This window comes from Lampris incognitus, chromosome 6 (assembly GCF_029633865.1).
Source record: "Lampris incognitus isolate fLamInc1 chromosome 6, fLamInc1.hap2, whole genome shotgun sequence".
Classification (NCBI taxonomy): Eukaryota; Metazoa; Chordata; class Actinopteri; order Lampriformes; family Lampridae; genus Lampris; species Lampris incognitus.
The window spans coordinates 14,937,931-14,955,148 of NC_079216.1; the positions used below are offsets into that span (position 1 = coordinate 14,937,931).

The following is a 17,218-nucleotide window of genomic DNA, read 5'->3' on the forward strand; positions in this document are numbered from 1 at the left end:
TTGATAATCTATTCTATGTCATAGTAAACCACAAATAATTCTTTATGATCCTAAGAGTTGAAAAACTGTTCACACGCTGCACTGCTCACTGGTAACACTGCAGTTATTTTGCACAACCTAAACAACTCATAGAACACATCCTGTTATGGGTGCAAAAACTGCAAATTCTATCAGAGTGGAAGGACTCTCTTTTTCATTCTTTTGTAGTCTGTCTAATACTCTCCTTGTCTGATGTCGTTCATGTTTAAGATCTTCAGTATTTGATTCATAAGCATTGGTCAATAGGAGACCAGCCTCTTTCTACTCCTCCAGGGAGAGATCTCTCCTCTGTTGCTCCCCCTGAGGTTTCTTCCTATTTTTTAGGGTGTTGTTCCTTATCTGATATGAGGGTCTAAGGACAGGATGTTGTATTTCTATAAAGCCCACTGAGGCAAATTTGTAATTTGTGATAATGGGCTACACAAATAAAACTGATTTGACTTAACTATTACTTCAAATGTTAGCTCAAACAAGCATAAAAGAGTTTGGTTTGCATCAACATGTGGATGGAAATGTGGCCCCTCTCGCTTTCTCTCTCTCTTGTTTTCCTAGATTCCTTTCCAGCATTGATTCTGTTTTCCTCTGTCGGTAGTTGCTGTTTGCGTCCTCTGTACTTGTCTCCAGGACACACAGATAGACACATGCCTCTCTGGCCTTGGTGTGACATAACTAATGACAGGCAATCCCTTTCATTTAGCCTTGGAATAGTACCCTGACACACAGACACACACACACAGACACACACACACACACACAATGACACACAAATACCGATACCGATATACACACATAGCATTGCCATTGGAGTGGAAGTCAAGCCCACTTGTTAATTAAAACATGTCCATTTGATTCTTTTTCCATGAGATGGCCTTATTTCTGACAATGTTTTTATGATGAGCAATAAAGCACGAAGTGACACATGAGTTGGCGCATCTGCCGAACATGCATTTAGGGGGGAAAATCCAAAGAGACTCACCTGCAACAGCAGGATCAGTACGTGGCCTTGACCAGACATAATCATTAAATGGAGGTGTGACGATGGGCGGGGCAACTGGTCCCCGCCAGCCAATCATACGTCAGTTGAGTTGAGCACTTAAACCCCGCCCTGTCAGGCAGCCCAAGACACAAATACAAACAGAAACTTGCCAAATTTCCATTTTTCGGTTTTTAATTTTTCTATCCAACTTTCCACAAATAGAAAATTTTAAAAACGACTCAGAAATCGTAATTATACATTGATATGACGGCACAAAAATACAATTAAAAAAAATCAAATTTTCTTTTTCATTTTTTTTTTATACTGAAAATTGAACTGATAAGCATTACGCGGACCCTTCTTCATCATATAGTCATAACTGCACAAAAATTTCAAGATGATAGGTCCAGTATCACAGAAAAGGGAATCAGTTCATCTGTTCACAACGTTTAGTGGGTGAAACATTTCATCACTCATCTAAGCGGCTTGTCAGTCTCATCTGACTGCAGGTATCCCCCAACCTTATAAACAGCACAGTTGCATAACGACTGAAACCAACGATTGATTTCATATGCAAATAAGCGTGACTAGAGTTTCAATGGCCATGTGCACTATTCACAGAGGATTGGGGAATAGTTGCAATCACAGCATTGTAAGATGGTGACAGATGGCTTCTTTGACCCCCCCCCCCATTCAGACCAGCGTTCCTCCCTATCGAGGATGTGCACATCCTCATCCTTGAAAGAGTGGCTACTGGTCTGTAGATGGGTGTAGACTGTGGAGTCCTGGCCTGGTGTGTTAGCTTTTCTGTGTTGTGCCATGCTGTTCGCCAGCGTCTGTTTGGTTTTCCCAATGTACAAGTCATGGCAATCCTCCCAGCACTTAACAGTGAACACTATATTGCTCTGTTTGTGTCAGGGGACCCGATTCTTGGGGGGCACCAATTTCTGGCGCAGTGTGTTTTGGGGTTTGAAAGCAACTGAGACGCGGTGTTTGGAAAATATGTGTCTCAACTGTTGCAACACTCCCACCACATATGGAATCCTCACTGGTTTATGCTTAGGCAGCTGTTGTCCTTCTTCTCTCATCAACCGGCTGGTGCACTTTTTGTGCGTCTTTCTGGCTTTGACAAGCTCCCAGTTAGGATAACCACACTTAACGCAGGTCTGTTTAATGTGAGATTTCTCCCCTTCCCTGGCTACTGTGTCAGTGGAGACATCGTCAGCTCAGTGGTACAGCATCCTGATGACTCCTAGTTTGTGCTCCAGTGGAGGATGAGAGTCAAAGCTTAAGTACTGATCAGTATGTGTTAGTTTACGGTCAACATCAGCAATCAAATGTCCCCCATCACCAATTGCAATTTCACAATCTAAGAAGGCTAACCTGTCATTTTTCACATCCTCCCTGGTGAACTTGATGTGGTTGTCCACAGAGTTAATGTGGTCGGTGAAATGTGGTACATCCTGAGATTTAATTTTAACCCAGGTGTCATCCACAAATCTGAACCAATGGCTAGGTGATGTCTCTGGATAGGACATCAGAGCCCTCTTTTCCACTTCCTCCATATACAAGTTGGCCACTACAGGTGAGACTGGGGAACCCATAGCACACCCATGCTTCTGCCTATAGTACTGCCCCCTTGTATGTGAAGTATGTGGACTGAAGACACAGCTTCAGGAGCAGACACACTTAGTCAGTGTTAAGCGTGGTCCAAATGCTAAGGGTGGGGTTGTCCTGTAATTTCATACGGACCACCTCCACTGCTTCATCACCAGGAACACACGTGAAGAGAGATGTAACATCATAAGAGACCATTGTGTCATCCCTCTCCATGATGATGTCCCTCACCTTATTCACAAAATCCATAGTGTTTTGAATGTGATGTTCATTACTGCCTGCCAACGAGTTAAGTATCGATGCCAGAAAGTTAGAGAGGTTATAGGTCACTGAGTTAATCATACAAACAATAGGCTGTAATGGTACATCCTGTTTATGTATCTTAGGTAACCCATACAGACTAGATGTAGCTTCCCTTGGGTATAATCTATGGTACAAAATTTTGTTAATAGCATTGTCTTGTTGTACCAGTTTCAAACAGTCTATCACCTTTTTTCTTGTAACCATCGCCTGGATCTCATTTCAGGGGCTAATAAGTATTTATGTCGCTAAGTAACGGCATAACTTTCTCATGATAGTCTGTCTGGTTTAATAAAACAGTGCATCTACCTTTGTTTGCCATGTTGTGTATGAGCCCCAACACGGTGGCATGCAAGCCAGCTTTGGAAGATGGCACTGCCCCCAATGACAGACCCAGGGACTGATGAGGACTTGGGCTCTATGGTTGGGGACCTCGATTTCCCTGCTGAGCAGCTGCAGGCTGAATCAGAAGCCCGTCTGGCCCGAGTCCGGGTCAGGCCAAGTTACCTCAAAGACTATGTCACAGACTTCTGACTTCCTACACTAGGGTTCAGAGCATAGTCTGTCACGTGACAGAATAAGCCACATGGCTATGCTGGTAACTGGCAGTCTACCCCATTACCTAGTTAGGTTTTGGCGTTCAAGTGCAAGCAAAACTTTGTTTTTTCTGTGGTTTCTTAAAGGGGGGGGTGTTGTTTATGAGCCACACCAGTCGTGGCTGTAGTTACCGCAGTAAGGACGGCAGTTTTACGACAGTCTGCCAAAAATAGGTTTGTGGCAAAATACCTAAAGAGAGCAGTTGAAGTTGTGTTGCACTGGCACAGTAAAGTTGAAGTGTTCGAACTGAAGTTGCAGTCCACAAGTTACTAAATAGAACACGCCAGAAGGATGATGTTGTTATTGTCCTTACTGAGAGTCATGAGTGCTTTGCTCTCATCTCTACTGATGTTGGACGTAGGCGCCTTGGCATTGCTAAGGCATGCTGAAAGTTTCGTCCACAGTTGCTACGCTTCCGGGTACATGATGTTGTTTTTACGGATCGCTAATTCCGTGGCTATAATCAGTTCCACTATCAGGATTTGCCTCGGCAATGACAGCAAAATTCAGCTCCTTAGCAAGGATGTCTTTCTTTGCTTGGGTTAGCTGTCTGTCGAACAGATTCTTCACCCACAAGTCCACATTACCGGCGTGTGTCTGGCGTCCGTCTTTCTGCCATTGAGGGTGCCGTCCGTTACCTGCAGATGTCTCTGGAGTGCAGCAAGTAGGTCGAACTTCTTTTGCTGCCTTGTTTTCGACTTTCCATGTTGTGTTAAACGAGCCTTCTCCATGAACCCAATCACATCATATTGATTTTCCTTGATATCCTTCATACTGTAACGTGCATGGATAAGTAGAGTCGACTGGTTAACGTTGTCGCTTGCGGAGTGGGAGACACGGGTTCACGTCCCGGCTGTGGCGGTTCCCGGACTGCCCCCCCGAATTCACTACAATACTTTTGCCAGTATGGCTATGAAATGGGTATTAAATTGCATTCTCAGTGGTATTAAAAAGGTCTTAAAAAGACCCAAGTTTATTTGTTGCAGTGAACCTTATTTATCGGAATGAATCTTGAGGTTTCCCTATTTATACTTGTACACTCGTCCCCAGTTGGTCCAATTCTTTTTTTGGGTATTTAACTTTAAAGATCTCCTTCCGTTTCATGTTTGCTGTTTTTTTTGTTTTGTTTTGTTAACATCCATCCATCCATCCATTATCCAAGCCGCTTGTCCCAATCAGGGTCACAGGATGCTGGCACCTATCCCAGCATTCATTGGGCGGCAGGTGGGGAGACACCCTGGACAGACTGCCAGGCCATCACAGGGCCGACACATTCACACCTAGGGACAGTTTAGTACAGCCGATTCACCTGACCTACATGTGTTTGGTCTGTGGGAGGAAACTCACGCAGACACGGGGAGAACATGCAAACTCCACACAGAGGACGACCCCCAAGGTTGGACTACCGCGGAGTCCGAACCCAGGACCTTCTTGCTGTGAGGTGACATCCACTGCACCAGCATGCCGGCAGTTTTGTTAAAATATCACAACAAAATGTTTCATCAAAAAATCTCTCTGTCCTCACCGACAGACAGTATGTCACCACTTTATCTGGTAGCTGGTAGAGACAGACATGGAATGGTGATATTGGCCCATTGAAGATCAAGATGGCTGATGTGGATGTTATTTTTTTCTGCCATGTACGTTTTATTCCGTGTAATTTTCTCATCTAATAAGTTAATACATCTGGTATGGACAATTCTGTTGTCTTATCCGGGCTCGATGTAGGCAAGCCTAGTGAGGAGGGACTTAAATCAGTTGCTACCCCGACCTCCAATATGCGCTTTGTAATTCATTAATACACACACCCTTCCTTTTGATGTCCACTGTTATCTGTTTATAATACTTTTTTAACTTATTCCTCATACTAGATGTAGCGCTACAGAGGCTGGTCTAAATAAGAGTGATGGTGAAGGAGAGGGCTGAAAGGGAAGCTGAGAGCCAGCCTATTTCCAGGCCATATTAAAAGCCTGGAGGATTATTTCAGCTGCCATCGGTTTCGCTCGTACTCACTTGTTTGCAGAACTCACATACACACACTGTCAGCTGTTAGATACTGATTAGATAGATGCAGATTAGAATAGGAGGTGAGTTGAGGGGATACAGTAGGGTAGAACAGATAAGATGGTAGGGGGAGATATGGTAGGCCATGGGACAGGACATGACACAACACCAGTAGGCCCTGGACGAAGGACAGGAAAGGTCAGCAGTTTGTATGGCCCCCCCATACACACACACACACACACACCCATGCATTACATGTTGATAATTTAGAAACTGGTTCACGTTACTTAAATTGCATATTGATGATGAAAAGGAAGCCTTCAAAGAACTGATAAATACAAACCCCAATTCCAATGAAGTTGGGACGTTGTGTAAAACGTAAATAAAAACAGAATACAATGATTTGCAAATCCTTTTCGACCTGTATTCAACTGAATACACTACAAAGACAAGATATTTAATGTTCAAACTGATAAACTTTTTTTTTTTTTTTTTTTTGTAAAAATTCACTCATTTTGAATTTGATGCCTGCAACACGTTCCGAAAAAGCTGGGACAGGGGCATGTTTACCACTGTGTTACATCACCTTTCCTTTTAACAACACTCAATAAGCATTTGGGAACTGAGGACACTAATTGTTGAAGCTTTGTAGGTGGAATTCTTTCCCATTCTTACTTGATGCACAACTTCAGTTGCTCAACAGTCTGGGGTCTCCGTTGTCGTATTTTGCGCTTCATAATACGCCACACATTTTCAATGGGAGACAGGTCTGGACTGCAGGCAGGCCAGTCTAGTACCCGCACTCTTTTACTACAACGCCACGCTGTTGTAACACGTGCAGAATGTGGCTTGGCATTGTCTTGCTGAAATAAGCAGGGACGTCCCTGAAAAAGATGTCGCTTGGATGGCAGCATATGTTGCTCCAAAACCTGTATGTACCTTTCAGCATTAATGGTGCCTTCACAGATGTGCAAGTTACCCATGATGCCATGGGCACTAACACACCCCCATACCATCACAGATGCTGGCTTTTGAACTTTGCACTGATGACAATCTGGATGGTCCTTTTCCTCTTTAGCCCGGAGGACACGACGTCCATGATTTCCAAAAACAATTTGAAATGTAGACCTGTCAGACCACAGCACACTTCTCCGCTTTGCGTCAGTCCATCTCAGATGAGCTCGGGCCCAGAGAAGCTGGCGGTGTTTCTGGGTGTTGTTGATATATGGCTTTCGCTTTGCATGGTAGAGTTTTAACTTGCACTTGTAGATGTAGCGAAGAACTGTGTTAACTGACGATGGTTTTCCGAAGTGTTCCTGAGCCCACGTGGTAATAGCCTTTACAGAATGATGTCGGTTTTTAATGCAGTGCCACCTGAGGGATCGAAGGTCACGGGCATTCACTGTTGGTTTTCGGCCTTGCTGCTTACGTGCAGAAATTTCTCCGGATTCTCTGAATCTTTTGATGATATTATGGACTGCAGATGATGAAATCCCTAAATTCCTTGCAATTGTACATTGAGAAACGTTGTTCTTAAACTGTTGGACTATTTGGTCACGCAGTTGTTCACAAAGTGGTGACCCTCGCCCCATCCTTGCTTGTGAACGACTGAGCCTTTCGGGGATGCTCCTTTTATACCCAATCATGACACTCACTTGTTTCCAATTAACCTGTTCACCTGTGGAATGTTCCAAACAGGTGTTTTTTGAGCATTCCTCAACTTTCCCAGTCTTTTGTTGCCCCTGTCCCAGCTTCTTTGGAACGTGTTGCAGGCATCAGTTCAAAATGAGTGAATATTTGCAAAAAACAATAAAGTTTATCAGTTTGAACATTAAATATCTTGTCTTTGTAGTGTATTCAATTGAATATAGGTCGAAAAGGATTTGCAAATCACTGTATTCTGTTTTTATTCACGTTTTACACAACATCCCAACTTCATTGGAATTGGGGTTTGTATAAACCTACTGTTTATGAACGTAAGTTTTAGTGTTATTTTTGATACTTTTATCCAAGAACTGACTAGCATGCAGTCTAGTTCAGTCCAAAACTTTTTCCGGTGTTGTTGCTTGAGGCTGTGCCTGAACACATGCAACCTTGGCTGTGGTGTCACGAAACAGGCGTCCCCAGGGACTGTCTGACAACTCATGGCCTACTGGGTTCCCATTAAGACAAGTGTGGTGCAAAACGGTTCATTCCCTATGAGCGTGTTGGGGTAAATACAGATGCAATAACACTGTGTGTACCCCCCCTCACACACATACACACACCAAAATAAATAAATAAATAAATAAAAAAAATTATATATATACACTACCGTTCAAAAGTTTGGGATCACCCAAACAATTTTGTGTTTTCCATGAAAAGTCACACTTATTCACCACCATATGTTGTGAAATGAATAGAAAATAGAGTCAAGACATTGACAAGGTTAGAAATAATGATTTGTATTTGAAATAAGATTTTTTTTACATCAAACTTTGCTTTCGTCAAAGAATCCTCCATTTGCAGCAATTACAGCATTGCAGACCTTTGGCATTCTAGCTGTTAATTTGTTGAGGTAATCTGGAGAAATTGCACCCCACGCTTCCAGAAGCAGCTCCCACAAGTTGGATTGGTTGGATGGGCACTTCTTTGAGCAGATTGAGTTTCTGGAGCATCACATTTGTGGGGTCAATTAAACGCTCAAAATGGCCAGAAAAAGAGAACTTTCATCTGAAACTCGACAGTCTATTCTTGTTCTTAGAAATGAAGGCTATTCCATGCGAGAAATTGCTAAGAAATTGAAGATTTCCTACACCGGTGTGTACTACTCCCTTCAGAGGACAGCACAAACAGGCTCTAACCAGAGTAGAAAAAGAAGTGGGAGGCCGCGTTGCACAACTGAGCAAGAAGATAAGTACATTAGAGTCTCTAGTTTGAGAAACAGACGCCTCACAGGTCCCCAACTGGCATCTTCATTAAATAGTACCTGTTAGAGCCTGTTTGTGCTGTCCTCTGAAGGGAGTAGTACACACCGGTGTAGGAAATCTTCAATTTCTTAGCAATTTCTCGCATGGAATAGCCTTCATTTCTAAGAACAAGAATAGACTGTCGAGTTTCAGATGAAAGTTCTCTTTTTCTGGCCATTTTGAGTGTTTAATTGACCCCACAAATGTGATGCTCCAGAAACTCAATCTGCTCAAAGAAGTGCCCATCCAACCAATCCAACTTGTGGGAGCTGCTTCTGGAAGCGTGGGGTGCAATTTCTCCAGATTACCTCAACAAATTAACAGCTAGAATGCCAAAGGTCTGCAATGCTGTAATTGCTGCAAATGGAGGATTCTTTGACGAAAGCAAAGTTTGATGTAAAAAAAATCTTATTTCAAATACAAATCATTATTTCTAACCTTGTCAATGTCTTGACTCTATTTTCTATTCATTTCACAACATATGGTGGTGAATAAGTGTGACTTTTCATGGAAAACACGAAATTGTTTGGGTGATCCCAAACTTTTGAACGGTAGTGTATATATTCGTATATATAGCGTTTTTTTCCGAAACCGTCAATGGTGTGAGTGCTCAACTAATGAGAAGGGGAATATCAACACAGATACAGGAAAAAAGATTTGAATACATAGCAGTACAGGCCTGTTTTGTGCGTCTCGCACTCATCAACTGCTAATGTGTTTCAACAAAGAATCATACAGTTTACGTTGTCCAGCATCGCGCCCCTAATTTTGGTTGGACAGCGACCGAGATGGGGAAACATTCAAATTATAACAACCAATGGGGTAGGTACTTATGATGCACAGCAACCAGTGGAGGGGTAGAAAACATTACAACAAATGGGACTGGGATTTGTTTTGAAAAGTATTTAGGGGCCAGGGTACTGTTGAAATGGCCTACATTAAAAATATAACAAGGTAACTTATGTGAATTATATATTGGGGTGGGGTTGGGGCACAGTTGGAAGGACAGGCAGTTAAAATGTTAATTTAAAAAAAAAACATCTAATAAATGTCATATGTGTATCATCTAATGGCAGGGGGGAATAATAAAGACATTTTACTTATAATTACAAAGGAGATATTTTTTTCGGTGTCTACAACTGGTGGCCAATTCATTTCTATTATTCAAGGTGGACATATCAGGTCTGCAAATAATAAAATATTTTTCTGCCAAGCACAGAATATATCTTTTACCCCTAACTGAATATGCTCTACTCTTTGCAAGGATTGTCCATGAGACAATAACTGATACTCTTGTTTACCAATGACCAAATGTGGTGGCTTAACGCCGTTGCATTTTTCGCATGCTCATTTCTGAAGCTACTCATATACCTAATATAAACCTAATTGTAAAAGGGCCCTCTGTTAATCCCATGTAAGTGTCCACATTGCAGTTGCCTTCTCTTGTTACTAATGCCTAATAGATGACTCCTTCTATCTGGCATTTTCCTTCAAGAGGACACGATGTCTTAATACGGCATTTGCAGTTGGAGGTGCTTGGTTGCAGTGAGGGGGTCTGTGCCTTGGCCATGATGCTTGTGTTGTGGGATGAAATAACCTGCTGGACATTTGGCATGCAGCTGTAGCTCATTTTGGCTGTGTTTCTGTTGAATATTTTCTTCAATTGGTGGTCTGGGGTAAAGCACTCATCCGCTAGCTCATCCTTTCAGTCACTACCCAAAGCTCATGACCATAGGTGGGGGTTGGAACGAAGATTGACTGGTAAATTGAGAGCTTTGCCTCCTGGCTCAGCTCCCTCTTCACCGCAACGGTCCAGTACAATGTCCGCAATACTGCTGATTCTGCACCAATCTGCTTGTCAATCTCCAGCTCCATCCTACCCTCACTCGGGAACAAGACCCTGAGATACTTGAACTCCTTCACTTGGGGCAACAACTCATCCTCAACCCGGAGGGAGCAATCCACCGTTTTCCGGTAGAGAACCATGGCCTCAGACTTTGAGTTGCTGACTCTCATCCCGGCCATTTTACACTTAGTTGCAAACCGCCCCAGTGTGCGCTTGAGGTTGCGTTCTGATGAAGCCAACAAAACCACGTCATCTGCGAAGAGCAGAGATGCAATTCTGAGATTCCCAAAACGGACACACTCCTCACCTTGGCTGGGCCTTGAGATCCATTTCCATGAATATCACAAACAGAATCGGGGGCAAGGGACAACCTTGGCCGAGTCCGACACCACTTCTTTTTTTATTATTATCTGAAAACAATAAAATCATTTTAAATCAGTGCAATTGTTTCAGTTATTCTTTATTACCAATATTTTGTATAAGAGTTATTTTCTTTACCTCAGAGTTGGTTTAAGTTGTTTAATGATGCCGTGTGTGTTGGTCAGCCGGTCTCGTTTATTATTGCTGGGGTTTCCTGGGAAAAGGAGCAGCTGTAAAACAGTGGATAACATTTTTGGGACGTCACAACCCCAGCAAAATGACTCATTTTAATATTAGAATTTGATAAATTTGGACCGATAACAATAGGAAAGTCTAGAAGAGCTGCACAATTAAATTATTTTATCGCAATCAAGTTAGTGGAGGTAGGCTAAACTGGAAGTTCACTGGCTCAGCTGGCGGAAGTCTCTGGGGCACATACTCTGTAAGCGCTGGGCCCGGTGAGGGATTCCCCGGGCTCTGGGTGACTGACTCGGTGATTTGAGTGACTCGAAAACCCGACTCTCTTTAGTGAATGACTCATACAAACTCGAGTCAGTAAAAAGGGTCCAACTCCCATCTACACTAGAAAATGTTTTTCTTTTGGCATCTTCCTCGTGGCGTGTCTAATCCAGCCCAGGACTGGACACGCCACAGGTGCGTCTGCTGGTGGCTAATGAGTCAGTACCCCCCCCCCCAAGTGTGACATCGGTTCTGACCCTGCCTCAGCCGAGCTAAACTACACCTAATTCTAAAAGACAGTAGCCAAACCAAACCACTAAAGCTTTACCATAACACAAAGGCTCACACAGCACATGCACAGTGAAAAAGCAAGCCGGGTTGCCATGTGATATGGTTTGACTGGCAGCTGGTCGCTTTTACAGTGGGTGACTGCCCAACCTACTTAAAATAGAGTTGGGGGGGGGTTATTTACAAGTTGACATATCCTACTTAAAACCCTGCTGACAGTCAGACTGTGTGTGTGTGTGTGTGTGTGTGTGTGTGTGTGTGTGTGTGTGTGTGTGTGTGTGTGTGATAGAGAGAATGAGTGGAGAGATATTTGAGAAGTTAGTGGGTGACCCGGTGCAGCCTGTGTTTGATACTACTGAGGTGTCTTCCAGGGAATACCTGACGGAACGGAAGCCATTTTAAAATGGTACGTCACCCCCGTTAGCTCAGCAAAAGGAAAGCCCATGAGGTCAGCCTCCTTTAAAAACAGCAGAAACGTCACCTCAGCTCCCGCAAAAGAAGCGCTTCACCGCTGACATGTATCTGACCATGCGGGGTCATTTTAGTTGTCACATATACCACGGATCGTCTCCGGTGACACGGGGGTGCCTTGAGTTTTGAATGGCACTGGTTATGTACTGGAGACCTGTGAATGAGCATTCTCGGACATGTCACCCTCTCGCTACGAACCTAGATGACAAAACACAACTTTCAAAATACTATGGCTATACACATTTAGGGGGAAAGAACTTTCACCTGATTTATTTAAATGAGACGTAACAGACTGTAAGATGTTTCCCATTTTTGGGAGACCTTACGAAAGAACCAACGTCAATGCAAACCGAAAGGTTTTAGACAAATTATGTCCAAGAACACACTTGAACCAAAGGGAAATAAAAATCTGTGTGTGTTTTAACATGATTATACAGATTTGGCCGATGTTCCACTCAAAGTGCATGTTTGCTGATCATCGCAGCTGTTTTACTTTTTTTGGGGGGGTGGGGGTTCCCCCTTTTTCTCCCCAGTTGTACCCGGCCAATTACCCCACTCTTCCGAGCCGTCCCGGTCGCTGCTGCACCTCTTCTGCCGATCCGGGGAGGGCTGCAGGCTACCACATGCCTCCTCCGATACATGTGGAGTCTCCAGCCGCTTCTTTTCACCTGACAGTGAGGAGTTTCGCCAGGGGGACATAGCGCGTGGAAGGATCACGCTATTCCCCCAGTCCCCCTCCCCCCTGAACAGGTGCCCCGACCGAGCAGAGGAGGCGCTAGTGCAGCGACCAGAACGCTCACCCACATCCGGCTTCCCACCTGCAGACACGGCCAATTGTGTCTGTAGGGACGCCCGACCAAGCCGGAGGTAACACGGGGATTCGAACCGGCGATCCCCGTGTTGGTAGGCAACGGAATGGACCCGTTTTACCTTTAAAAGGGTACGTTGCATCTTATGTGTCCTGTGCAAGCTAATTACAAAAAAAACCCAAAACAGTTAGTGCACTAGTGTTGCACATTTGCTCCAACCCTAAAAGGAATTGTTAGGGAAAGTTAGGTTTTGTTGTGAAGATTAATCTGCTGATACTGAAGAATATAACATACCTGCTCGTTTTGTTTGACAGTACAATGTACCTTGGTCCTTTGTGTCATATCTGATATTGATCCAGGAAGAAAGCGCGGTGGTGATGGGATGCTAAAACCGTGTGTGTGGTTTCCACTCAACACAAGAGCCATCATGACTCAGCAGCGATGTTTATCTTTCCTGGCGGTGTGCGTGTGTTGGGTATGTGTGCGTGCATGCGTGCGTGTGTATACTATAAGCAAGGCAACTTTCCATGTTTTCCCATCAACAAGTTGTCAGAGAGGGTTCTGAGGGACCAGGTCACCCTCTTTCAGCCAGTCACCCAAACAATCCATCGTCGTTTGCGTAGTTCTTTCAAATAAATGCAAAATGTGCTGTGCAGTAGAAGAGATTATGAAAAGATTCAGTTGGATCATGAAATTAGCGGGGCAGGCTAAGCTAACTGCTAGCCCATGCAGACAGACCGGAAGTTCTGTCAGTCATCCTGGCTGCAGTTCGTTCCCTTGGACAGTGATTTTTTTTGTTTAGTTTGGATATGTGTGTTGGTTTGGATATGTGTGTTGGTTTGGATATGTGTGTTGGTATGGATATATGTGTTGGTTTGGATATGTGTGTTGGTTTGGATATATGTGTTGGTTTGGATATGTGTGTTCTTGTAGTTCTTGGACGTGTGTTTTTTTCTTTGTGTTGCACTGCTGTGGGCTGGGGGGAAACGATATTTCGAAATAGTGTTCCTGATTCCTGATTATTCCCAAACCCGGGCTGCTGAGTTTGTTGACTCTGCCGGCCATTTTGACAAATTACCAGCCGGTGTTTGGATGTTCTGTTCCGCTCCAGCAGCCTCGCTATCTGGTAAAATAGCCAGTGGACTGTGACAGTTTGGGTCGCACACATCTGCAGTGGCAGTGAGGAGGCAAAACAAACCATTCTGCCCTTATGAGCGGGTAGTGGGGCGATCAAAGGCAGAAAATACATATGAACAGTCACAGTCAAGCTAACGTGTTGTTCCCCGAAGAGTGGCTGTTGCAATGCAATGTCGAGCATCCATCGAGTTAAAGGCCTAAAATGTGGAAAGGTTTTCTAAGTAGAGACTGACGTATAGCGTCCTCCGCAGGAGAGGAGTTGAATGTTTCTTGTTTTGCCAGTCAGTAAGATTTCTAGAAAAGGGACTTGAACACGTTTGGTTGATGGCTGATTGTGTAGAGGACTTTGTCCTGCATAAAGGGAAGAATAAATGTGTATTTAAAGTGTTCTAACTCTTGACTTCCCCCCACACCTTTCCTCTTCCCCTGTCTCTCACCTTCTGTCTCTATTTAGCTCTCGGAATCTCGCTTTTTTTACTTCCTCTCTCTTTCAGATGCTCTCTGAATGTTTCTGTTCTCTCACTGAATTTCTCACTGTTCCCCTGAAACTCTCTCACCCTCCCTCCCTCTCTCTCTCGCGCTCTCTTGCTCTCTCGCTCACTGTCTCGCTCTCTCTAGCTCTCCCCATCCTCGTGTGTTTATTTTGAGGTGCTGGTTTTGATTGGCTGTCTAGTTATGGAGTCCGGAACTATTACTGCGAGAGTGTGTGTGCCTTGAGAAAAAGAGGGAGTGTGTGTGTGTGGGGGGGGGGGGGGCGGCTATAAAAGACGAGGGAGAAGCTGTCAGTCGCAGAAGCTCTTGAAGACTGAGACAAACGCAGAACTAGAAAGAAGAGATAGAGAGAAAGAGAAAGAGAGAAACACGTCAACCGGGTTGAAACCAAGTGCTCTCGGGCTTGCTTTGAAGACAGCAGAGGAGTAGAGACTGACCAGCCTGACTCGCCACATAACTTTGCTGAGAGTTTGACAATCTGATCACTGGTCTTGGGAAATCTGTGGTGCATTTGGTTAAACATTTTGGAGAAGCATCCCTGCAAAACCAGGAGAGAAGGACTTTTCTTCGAGTAACAGCCAAACAGAAGAAATTCCAGAAAGGCAATCGGCAGCTATTTTCTGCCAGCTCTTGCTTCACATCAGATTTCAACATTTAGAATTGTCTTCAGACATTTGACTCCAGTTTGTACCCATGGCTGCCGTGCGTCAGATGCCCGTGGAGGCCTCGGGCTTCCACGTCCTGCCGGCCCACCTGCTGGCCTCTGCCATGGAGGAGTTCCCACAGCAGCTGCCTGTACCCAAGGGCCCGGCAAGGGGGAAGAGCCGCTCCCGCCGGCCCCGTGAGGCCCGCTTCAAGACCCAGCCCGTCACCTTCGCCGAGATCGCCGAGGTGGAGGAGGAGGGCTCCTCACCGATGGAGGAGGAGAGGGCACGCCGGTCCTTCCTGCAGTCCCTGGAGAACCTGCGGCGGAGCACGCAGACCCTCCACTGCCCGCCAGCCCCCCATCACAGCCACACTGTCACACCCACGCAAGCCAGCTTGGACTCCAGTGACTCTGACTCCACCCAGTGAGTGGGTAGGACGCCCTCCACCCCATCCCTCACTTCACCGCCAGACGCAGCTTCTAATGGAGGCCAACAGAACTGAACCGAGCTGGACTGATCGCCAGCCTGGACCCCCCCCCCCCCCCAGCGTGCACGTGTTGCTGTTGCCGTCATTAAAAAAAAACATGTTTATACAGTTAAATGCATACTAACATATTGATATATGTTTTCTATAATATGCACTCAACGCATTTTGTAAAGAAGTCTACCAGTTAGCAGTAGCTGTTTGTCTGGACACGGCTGTGTTGGACACGCTGAGTGGAGCGGGTAGCAGCACACGAGGGGGTGTTGAGCACACTACGACCCTTCAGATAGATTCCTTTTCTACTGCCGATAACTTTAGAGCTTTCTTAAAAACTTGAACGCTGAAGGATCGTGACTGATACCTTTCCAATCTAAACTTGTATAGATCTTCTTGCGTCAGCTCAGATTTTCTACGTGACCAGTCAAGATAGGACGCACTGTGTTGTGTCTGCCAGCGTTTGAGGCCCGCAGACCTGTAAATACTCTGAGAAGAACACTGTACCGTGTGTTGAGAGCGGCCCTGGCAGTCATTGCATTAATAGTTGTCGCGGGTTTGTGCGGAGTTTGAACTTACTTTCCACATCTCCTCAACTGAGTGACTCTTTCACTGTCGCCTGTCTTTCCGAGTAACAGGAAGCCTTTCCGAATGTCGACGTATTTATTCTCTTTTGTTTATATTCAAGTGGATCTCGAGGTGTTGTTTTGCTGTACTTTCTGACTTTTTGAAAGTCATCCTCTTGATTGTCGAAGTAAAACATAACCTTTATACTTTGTATATTTTTTCCCATTATGTGTGTATTTGTTGTTATGTGGATGTTTATATGTGTTAGTTTGTTCTCTGTGCTTTAATAAATATGTTCAAATACTTCTCAAGACACCCTTTAGTTGTACTTAGGAGGCATATTGTCAACATAAAGAGCTTGTTCTACCGACAAAGTCAGAAGCTTCCAGTTCAAAGTTCATTCATACGGGGGGACACATACACACACATCTGTATATATATATATATATATATATATATATATATATATAATAATCTACCATATATATATATATATATATATATATATATATATATATATATATATCGATACAGATGCAGGAAAAAAAGTTTTAATACATAGCAGCACAAGCCTGTTTTGTGCATCGCACACTCATCAGCTGCACCTCCAATATAAACTTAGCACAAAAAGTAAGGAAATGTGTGTTTGGTAGATGATTTCTTTGTTGTAACAATGCTTCTCGGCAATAAATCTTGTATCAGGCAGCTGGCTGTCAGCACCTGGGGTACCAGAAGCTCAAAACAAGAGTCAATAGCAGCAGCAAAATAAGCTGTTTGGCATTGGCAGAGAAGATTTGGCAAATGTTTCATAGGCGCAGCCCACATACTCAGCTCTGCTGCTCATCCCACAAATGCATGTTCCTTACACATTGGCCCCATTTAAAAGGGAAATAAACAGGTTTCCCAACGGTATACGTTTTATTGCCAAGAAGCATTGTTACAACAAAGAAATAATCTACCAAACACACATTTACTTACTTTTTGTGCGTAGTATATATGTATTTTTTTTTACAATAACACGTCACATTTTATGCATGTGACTTACTGTATATAAATGTAATATATATAAATGTAATTATATTATTATTATTACCATTACCATGAATGCAATTGTAGCGTCAGATATTACCAAGGCAACAAGCGTCCAGGTATAAGGAGCACTGGGCTTTAAGCCACAGCAACC

The 17,218-nt window shown here is 44.1% G+C and overlaps 1 protein-coding gene across 1 annotated transcript; it reads left to right on the forward strand.

Moving 5' to 3' along the window:
* Positions 1–14,636: 14,636 nt before the first annotated feature.
* c6h11orf96 (chromosome 6 C11orf96 homolog) lies at positions 14,637–16,341 on the forward strand. The gene has a single exon (XM_056281541.1). The coding sequence runs from the start codon at positions 15,037–15,039 to the stop codon at positions 15,415–15,417; it is 381 nt and encodes a 126-aa protein (XP_056137516.1). The 5' UTR covers positions 14,637–15,036; the 3' UTR covers positions 15,418–16,341.
* The last annotated feature ends 877 nt before the right edge of the window (positions 16,342–17,218 follow it).

Coding starts and splice junctions, on each gene's coding strand:
- c6h11orf96 (XM_056281541.1), top strand. CDS start 15,037: ATGGCTGCCGTGCGTCAGATGCCCGTGGAGGCCTCGGGCTTCCACGTC.